The 9680-nt window shown below is 38.2% G+C and overlaps 1 protein-coding gene and 1 pseudogene across 2 annotated transcripts in view; one reads left to right on the top strand and one right to left on the bottom strand.

Annotated features, from left to right (window-relative positions):
• Positions 1-2156: 2156 nt before the first annotated feature.
• Positions 2157-9680, bottom strand: part of Hnrnpll (heterogeneous nuclear ribonucleoprotein L-like) — a 32791-nt gene continuing 25267 nt past the window's right edge. For both annotated transcript variants that reach the window (XM_233805.11, XM_039113073.2), the window contains 5 exons: positions 8773-8894; positions 7233-7434; positions 5741-5798; positions 5559-5657; positions 2157-3190 (listed from right to left, as the gene is read on the bottom strand). In XM_233805.11, the coding sequence (XP_233805.5) occupies positions 3135-3190; positions 5559-5657; positions 5741-5798; positions 7233-7434; positions 8773-8894 (537 nt within the window). In that variant the 3' untranslated portion in view covers positions 2157-3134. The remainder of the gene's footprint in view (positions 3191-5558; positions 5658-5740; positions 5799-7232; positions 7435-8772; positions 8895-9680) is intronic.
• Positions 6744-6840, top strand: LOC120093309 (U6 spliceosomal RNA; annotated as a pseudogene).

The raw sequence follows: 9680 nt of genomic DNA, 5'->3' as shown, positions 1-9680 counted from the left end.
TCCAACTTGACCATGCTCGGCTTTTGAGACATCCAAAGGCAATGTGCACCGACAGTATCACTCTCCTTCCCTGTGTTGCAGTCCACGTCCTATCCATAAACCGAATAGATGGAAGTGACTGGTACCCCTTAGGACTCCCTCAGGACAGCCGCTGCTGCTCCACAGCCGTCTCCTCAGCTAACTCCCTTTACAGTGGGATGAAACTTTCCCAGTCCAAGCTGCCCCTCTGAATGACACTAGCCTTAATGATCATCACAGGAGCATTTCTTGCTATAGGTAGGGTACTAGCAAGCTGTTACTAAAGTAAATTAGTGCAGACAACAATTACACTGACCAGATTTTAAAAACTAATCTGATTAATTCAGGAACTAAAAGACATATTAAAACCTTACCAATTTACCCACATAATTTCAATAGCCCTTTCCATATGTATTAACTGCTGATCCACAAATCGTTGAGCACGTACCTGGGAAGCAGAAAAACCTGTCTCTTAAACAGGAGCCAGGAAACCACTGTAACAGGTCCCCACCAAGCCTAACCATGTGCACTTCCTTAGGACCCACGGGATGAAGAGAAAATGGACTCTCACAAGTTGTGTCTGACACACATACTTCAAATATCGTTAACATTTTTTTTTTTTTTTTGAGCTGGGGACCGAACCCAGGGCTTTGCGCTTCCTAGGTAAGCGCTCTACCACTGAGCTAAATCCCCAGCCCCAACATTTTTTATAAAAGCAAAACAGGACTGAATTTTTGAACCATGCCAGCTAAACTAAATGCTACATCTTATCAGTGGGAAATCAGACCTAGTAACTGAGCTGGCCTTGAGGTCTTACAAAACCATGTTTCCCCCTCACTTTTCAGGCTATATAGCATTCATTCACGCACAAAGGCACAAAATTTTCAAGCCAGTTCTACTTTCCTCAGACACACTTAAATAAACAAGTTTTATTCATCCTGAGTCTAGTATTTGGAGCAGGATCCATATGGACACAATAGTTTTATAAAGTAGGAGCTAAAGGACTTCAAAAGGCAGCAGTGTCCCAATTTGGCAGATTATAAATACGTAACGAGATTGAATATAAAAACATAATTTGAATATTTAAAATTTAAAAGTAGATCAGTATCTGTCCATCCATCCACCCTTCTACCTACCTTGTATTTCACCAAATCTAAAGTGCTTTTCTCTTCTGTTCCTATTTCAGGAGGTTGAGGTGGGAAAGGTAAGAAAGGCAACATTCACAAACTCTGTTCATACGCAGGGCAAGGATGCTCAAGTGACATTAGTGACGAGAGCAGCTCATGGCTTTATACAGCTGAGCACTTGTTACAGATATCCCCAAGGAATCACTAAAGACAAGTGACCAGTCGATTACTACTTGATGCACATCTAAATTAAACATTGTGTTTTCCTTTACACATGTGCACGTGCGCTTGCACACGCGCGCACGCACACACACACACACACACACACACACACACACACGCACACAAAACCAACACTGAAAACACCACTCAGGTTTTCAAAGGAAGGATAAAAAGACCATTATACATAGGTCTACAAATTACCTTTTAAAATTGGGGTGTGGAGCAAAAGATTAAGACATTTTTTATGGCAGTGTGCTCAATCAGGTGGATGGCTGTGAGATGCCAGCCTGGGCTATACAGCAAGTTCCAGGACAAACTTCAGAATAGCCAGACCTACATAGAGACCTTGTCAACAACAACAGCAACAGCAACAACAGCAGCAACAACAGCAGCAACAGCAGCAACAGCAACAACAGCAACAACAGCAGCAACAGCAGCAACAGCAGCAACAACAGCAGCAGCAACAGCAACAACAACAGCAGCAACAACAGCAACAGCAGCAACAGCAACAACAACAACAACAGCAACAACAGCAGCAACAACAGCAGCAACGCCTTTTTTTTAAAAGACCTAAATAGAACTTGAAAATTGAAAAACCTATTTAATAATCTAAAACTCCTAAAACTGCTTCTGCTAACTATGGACTACCCAGAGTCTACACAGATAAAACATATTGTCTCTTCTTGTAAGTGGAAAGTGAAGTGACTACACCCATTCTCTGGTCTTATTAAAAAGGTGTGAGCGACATAACAGCCTTAGTGTGATTGCTTAAAAAGAGAAAGAAGCCAATCCAGAGGGAGAATGTTTAATAAATGGTGTTGAGACAAATAGCTGTTTTGATCAAAAATAAAATTAATTCTTAAATCTTACACCATATAGAAAAATACATATATTATGATGGATCAAAGATTAAGAAATAAAAATGCAAATATTCCAAACTCTACACACAATTTTGGAAGGGCTCACAAGTTCTCTGAAACTCATTTATGGAACCCATGTTATTATATAGAAGAACTGTTAATTTTAACTTCTATAGTATTAAAATATCAATGTCAAATACTATATGTACTTTTAAGATTAGGTCACATGCAAAATAATGAAGATGAACACATTAACTTATTATTATAACTTTATAAAACCTCCAAACTGCAACTAGGAACAGAGGCATGTGGATACAAAAGGATGATGACTCTTTAAAAGAAACACACCAATTTGAGTTTGAGTGCATACAAGGGTGTTCATGTCTATTAATCCTTTCAGAAATCAACATCAGCTAAACCTGTAGTTCTTGAAAATCAGCATATGCAATGTCATTCTCAAATTTGATTAAAACAATAAATACAAATTATATTTAATATGAGTAACTGTGACAGACTCAATCATCTATTGTAGGAATTCGGTAGTAAAAGGCAAAACTTTCACCTGCATTCATCTCATACACAATGGAAAAACATTTGCAGATAATTACCATTAAGAATGCAAATATATTTTACCATGGAACAAGATTCGTAATAATGTTAGAAATCATACATTTGTATAACCACAATGAAACTGCAGACGGTCTACATTATGGTACTCTATCTTAAGGTGAAAACAATATTTACGTTAACAACAAATTTACTTGAGGCAAAATATGTTTATTACAGAACAGGATCTTATATAGTAGGCAAGGCAACATTAGATCAACCATTTTAGATTATCATGGATGAAGTATAGCTTTAAAACTGTAATAAAGATGAACATAAACTCTAACATGCTCTTCTCTTCTTATAAATGGGATGACGTAGAAAAGCAAAGCTTCAGTGTATAGGGGTTGGAACCATCTGTGAAAATTGAAAAAAATCAAAGTTAATAATCCATCAAAATTTCAATACCACTTTGAATTAGTAAATTATTCTACCATTTTACTATTGGTAATAAGAATACAAAGAAGAAAAACTTTTAAACATTTATGTGTATGACAGTTTTGTCTGTAGTTATACCATCACTGTGCATGCCTGGTGCCCCTCAGAGGCCAGAAGAGGGTGCCAGGTCCCCTGCACTAGAGGTTCAGTGAGCTCCTATGTGGGTGCTCTTACTCTCTAAGCCACCTCTCAAGTCCCAGCAAGGAAATTCTGTATGTAAGGTAAATTTTAACTGTCCCTACTTAACAGACAGTAAGCTCTGTAAAATCATCTGTCTGCTACTACATTCCTACTGTTCTAAGCACTAAGACCATACTCGATTTTTCAAGTGAACTAGTTCATCATTAAAGATCAATAACATCAGGATAAAACAGCTGTCACATCACTTTAATAGCGCATATTGCCAATGGTACAGTATCTTGGTAGTAACTTAAAAGTTGAAAATTTTCTATAAATTAAACCATTTGACATTTACTTCTCTATATTTCAAGGAGGTATTTCTCTTAAATTTTAAGGTAAATTTCAACATATACAAAATACTACTAAGCTTCTGTAATTTTCAATACTTGGCAGTATTATTTTCTACTGGCTCTCCACAAACATTTGGGTGCTATATTTAAAGCATGTTTCCACATATAAAACATTCAAGTAATTTTTAAAAACCTTTGTCCCTCCCTTTTTATTCAATAAAGTCTCGCCGTTTATGTTGCCCAGGCTGGTCTTAGAACTCGTCAGCTCCTAACATTCCTGCCCAGTCTCTTGAGTATCTAGAACTAGAGGCAAGTACCCACAATCCTGTGGTGTTGGTTTCCGTTTTCTGTCATCGCACTCACTCATAGCTGTTGCTGTTATTATTATTATTATTATTATTATTATTATTATTATTATATCATATTACTAATATTATTATTTTGAAATAGGGTCTCATACAGCCTAGGCTGGCCTCAAACTCTTGATTCTCCTTTCGCCAACTCCTGAACACATTAAAACTACAAACATGGGGCTAGAGAGATGGCTCAGGGTTAAGAGCACCCGACTGCTCTTCCAGAGGTCCTGAGTTCAAATCCCAGAAACCACATGGTGGCTCACAACCATCTGTAAAGAAATCCGATGCCCTCTTCTGGTGTCTGAAGACAGCTACGGTGTACTTATATATAATAAATGAATAAATTAAAAAAAAAAAACTACAAACATACTACATATAGTTAGTTACTTTCATACGACAGAATTTAAACATCATTTAGCTCCAGGATCAAAGTAAATTACGCCACAGAGTTTTATCTGTTTATAGCACAGTAGGGCGGTGTAATAAGTGTTTTCTCAGCTATCACACTAAAGATGTAGGAGTCAATGCTGTAATACTGGGCAGCGCCACTGTAACCACCACAGGTGGCTCTGTAAACACAACCTTTAAGAAGGTTTAAAGGACAATCCAGCAACATTTGGTCAAAAAACACACATTAATGTCCTGTCCTAAAGAAACTGACCTGTACACTTTAAAAATGCCAGGTCTTAGCCAGGCAGTAGTTACACAAGCTCCTCACAGCTGGGTGCAGACAAGCTCCAAGCCAGACTGGTTGGCCTAAACCCTGAGTTCCAGACTAATCAAGGCAAACAGTTAAAAACCTGTCTGCATCCCTCATTCCAGAGTTTGGTTGAAGCCTACACCAGCTGAGAAACAAGATTTCCAGTACAATCAGTATCGCTGAGCAGGTTACTGAAGAGAGAATTCCCTCACATAATCATGTTATGACAGCAACGAGTCAGGCTTAAGGCCAAAATTTATGTAACTTTGGGTAGAGTCCTATTTCTTTTTTTTTTTTTTTTTTTGGTTCTTTTTTTTCGGAGCTGGGGACCGAACCCAGGGCCTTGCGCTTCCTAGGTAAGCGCTCTACCACTGAGCTAAATCCCCAGCCCCCTAGAGTCCTATTTCTTTCCCCAACCCCTTCCTGGCAATCTCAAACAAGACTAGTAACTGTTTACAGTGAAAACACCTGACCTTCCTCACATCCGGGAGTTTTCATTGTAATCCTGACCAACCTCCCTATGGTTTCATTTAGTTCTCTGAACACGCCTTTGGAGATAAACAGCTTCAACCCCACCAAAATCTGCTATGAATCCTGTCCTGTGTCAAGTCAGTGCAGAGCTGCTTCTCTGAGGAAGCACATCACCCCCCTGAGCACCTCTCGCTCTCCTCTCAGGCAGTAGTACTGAGAGCAGTCGTACTCTGCTTCACACAGGCATGGCCGCAGGTATTCCTCCAGGCAATGCCTACTGGCTCACTTACTTGGGACTCGGATCTGGTAGTGATTGAGTGCAGTCAGAGCTTCCACAGCATCAGTTTTGCATTTCCACTCTAAGAGCCCAGACAGAGTTTTCGCAGAAGCTAAAACAGACACAAACCCAGTGGTTAACATGTCAGCAATCTTCCCAAAAAACTTGAAAATTTCCCAAGAGATGCTCCCTTACCTTTTGCATCAAACACTTTATATTTGATGAATGGAAGAACTTCATGGTCATTACACAACTGCCAAGGAAAGGTAAAACTGTATCAGAAGCATAGTTAAATCAAACTTTTTAAAAAAGCTAGCTTTATAGTAGCATTTAAGCCTTTAGTATTACATGAATTCATGTATGTTCAGGTTAACATCAACTTCTATGAGAAAAAAAAACAGTGAAATTTGAAACTATGTAAATAATTTCATATATAATAAAACAGATTTTTAGGGGCTGGAGAGATGGCTCAGTGGTTAAGAGACCCCGACTGCTCTTCCAGAGGTCATGAGTTCAATTCCCAGCAACCACATGGTGGCTCACAACCATCTGTAAAGAGATCCGATGCCCTCTTCTGGTGTGTCTGAAGACAGCTACAGTGTACTTACATATAATAAATAAATAAATCTTTAAAAAAAAAAAACAGATTTTTAAAGTTATAATACATTTCTTCAGACTTTATGAAGAGCCATTTGAATACTAAAGAAAGGAAGTATCAGAATGCCAGAAAGTCCATTACTCCTGAAGTGTGATTACAGTTATGATGGAGTTACGGTGGGAGGGAGCACACAATTTCATTTATTGGTGAGATTTAAAATAAGCTTCCCCTTGCTTCTGGCTTTGTTTTTGTTTTTCTGAGTCAGGCTCCTGCTATGTAACCCAAAACAGCCTTAAATGCAAGCCAAATCTCCTGCCTCTCAGCCTCCTAAGGGCTAGCACTAGCACCATCCACCACACTCAGCTAAATTAGCTTCTTCCACCTACCTTGTCGCAACTGAGTTACTTTAGGTATGTGTATTAAAGTAACTTTGTGGGGTAAAGAAATATCAACTTAATTCCAAGTTCCCAAATGATTGAGCTATAAGGCAATAGACGAGCAATAAACATGTAGGCTGCTGGGAAACAGACAAGAAGATCCTAGAAACTTCTGGTTAACCAGTCTAAACAACTGGCAAGTTCTAGGTTCAGTGTGTAATGCTCACTTTAGCAATGCATATGTTAAAATTGGACACAAAGAATTAGCACGACCCTTGCCCAAGGATGGCACACAAATACATGAAATGTTCACCTTTGTTTATTTATTTAATGGGGTTTGTTTGTTTGAGATAAGGTTTTTCTGTATAGCCCAGGCTGTCCTGTAATTTGCTTTGTAAACAAGACTACGCTTAAACTCAGAGATCCGCCCGCCTCTGCCTTCCAAGCACTGATATTAAAGGCATGCACCACCACCACTGACAAAATGTTCACATTTTAAAAGCAAATTTAACTAACATACACAAGGTGGAGATCAATAGAGGAAAACATCCAACACTACCAACCTTTAGCCTCATACACACAAACCCAAACCAAACAAACAACAAAAAGCAGGGTTTTTGAAAAATTTTAAAATGAGGCTGAACTATGAAATATTACATAAACTTAAAACACAGAGAGCAGCCTTCTATACACACTTTTCTTCAGTGCCTACCTTTGTGAAGGTCTCCTCTGTGACACACAGTGGAACATTGTAATAATGCAGCACACATGAGGGTGGCTGGATTATATTCTTAGAAGCTTGGCCAGCACTTGTAAAGCGATTATTTTTGCTCATTGCAAAATCTTTGTAGCTGCTTGTGCCATCCTCTAGCTCAAATATTTGACTTGGAACAACTGAATGTTGTTTAGACACACTGAAGATTAGAAAAGAAACACACAGTATGTCTTGTTAGACAAAAAGCAGCAGGTAGTCACAAATATTTCTATGAACCAACAAAATAAGGTGTTATGTAAATTTAGTGCAGGTACCCATTTATCCAAGGGGATTGGTCCAGGAACCCCAACCCCCCTGTCAAGGAAAACAAACAACAACAAGACGCTCAGGTGCTACAGCATGCACTCTGTACTGTTTACTCTTTTAGTTTTGGGGGTTTTTGTTTTTGTTTCTGAGAGAACTGGGCCTGAGGGTGACTTTAGCTCTCTGACCCTCCTGTCTCATCTCCCAAGTGCTGGGATTACAGGTGTATGCTACAATACCTAATTTTATTGCCTTCTTTATAATGCAAATCACCCCTATAAACATTTAATAGACACAGTATACTAAATGTATATATAGATGTATATATTATTTAAGAAATACTATGTTTATGTTCTGTACAGATACAATTTTTCCCTCACAGACATCCTTCAATTATGGATGAAAGAATCAATAGGTACAGAATACATAAACAGTATGCATTTTGGGTTATAACCAACCATTTCTATATTTTAGGTATCAATTGGAAAGAAAATATATCAAATATATCCTCGCATTAAGAACTTATCTGTCTTAACATTGTTTGATGATAATGAAAGTACACACTAAGAGATCTTGATTTGATAGGTGGCTCAGTAGTTAATTTTAAGCTATTGCAGAGGACCTGAGTTCAGTTCTCAGCACCAAGGCTGACTGGCTCACATCCACCTATGTTTCCAGCTACAGGAAATGATGCCCTCACAGGAAATGATGCCCTCTTCTGGACTTTTTGGGCACTTGCACTCATGTATACAAACATTTAATTTTTTTTAAAAGGTTTATTTATTTATTATATTTAAGTACACTGTCGCTGTCTTCAGACACACCAGAAGAGGGGCATCAGGTCTCATCACAGATGGTTGTGAGCCGCCATGTGGTTGCTGGGAATTGAACTCAGGACTTCTGGAAGAGCAGTCAGTGCTCTTAACCACTGAGTCATCTCTCCAGCCCCAAACATTTAATTTTTAAATAAAAAAATACATTTAAGGGGTTGGGGATTTAGCTCAGTGGTAGAGCGCTTGCCTAGAAAGCACAAGGCCCTGGGTTCGGTCCCCAGCTCCGAAAAAAAGAAAAAAGGGAAAAAAAAAAAACATTTAAAGTTAGAATTATATAACCTTAAAACTTGTTGCCAATAATGATACTAATACATATATACTCAGTTTACCACAAAATACTCTAAAGTCAACAAGAATTTCAAAATATTCTTTAACATTTATAACTTAAGACAAGTAATTACCAAACATTAAGTCTTTTCCCAAACAGTTTGACATTGTTAAGGTGTGTGACAGCTCTTTCCACAGCATACTCGTCACCCATTTCTACGAGTGCTGTGCCAGGAATGGTCTTCATAAACTTTACCTGCAAACACAAAAATGCCCCCAAAGATCATTTCTTAGAGTCTTAGCCTTAATCCGTAATTCATGAGATAGCAATCCCTCTACTCCAGACTGCTGCAATAAGATGAAGACGACGATGAAGCCCTAGGTAACTCAGCCTATTTCGTCTATATTCATTCAACAAATATTTGAGTGTCTATTTTGATAAGCACAGTGCTAGGTAATAGTAAACATAACCACTTTCACCTTTATATTGAAGTAAACAATTCAGAAATGTCAAGGCAATAAAATACCTAGAGACAGCATGGTAGTGGGAAGTGCAATGCTGGGCAATTAAAGCAAGCAGTAAACATGAACGCTTGCACCTGTGTCACCATTTCTCTATGTCCAGTGCTTCCAGTTTTTAAAAGACACTCTAGCACTCTACATCATACCTGTACTGAACAAACTGGTGTACCAGAAACTTTCAGCTTTACTGGAAATCAGTGGTTTTGCTGTAGGCAACACTTTATCCCTTGATTCAATCCAGTAATACCCTAAAAATCTAACTTATTATAATTATATAATATATATTTATCTATTTAAGCGTAAGCTAATGTGGTTCTTCCTAGCACCTATATAGTAGCTCACAAACCATCCAGAACTGCAGTTCTAGGGAGTTCATTCAGCTCTTCTGAACGCCACAACATACACACATGTAAGCAAAACATTCACACACATTTTTTAAAAATTAAGTCACTGTAAAAGTTTAAATATGAATAGAGGATTATGATGGTTTGAATTTATATCACAATCCATCACTAAACTC

This window comes from Rattus norvegicus, chromosome 6, assembly GCF_036323735.1.
Source record: "Rattus norvegicus strain BN/NHsdMcwi chromosome 6, GRCr8, whole genome shotgun sequence".
Classification (NCBI taxonomy): Eukaryota; Metazoa; Chordata; class Mammalia; order Rodentia; family Muridae; genus Rattus; species Rattus norvegicus.
Note: the sequence above shows the minus strand (reverse complement) of the source record. Positions and strands in the feature narration are given on the sequence as shown.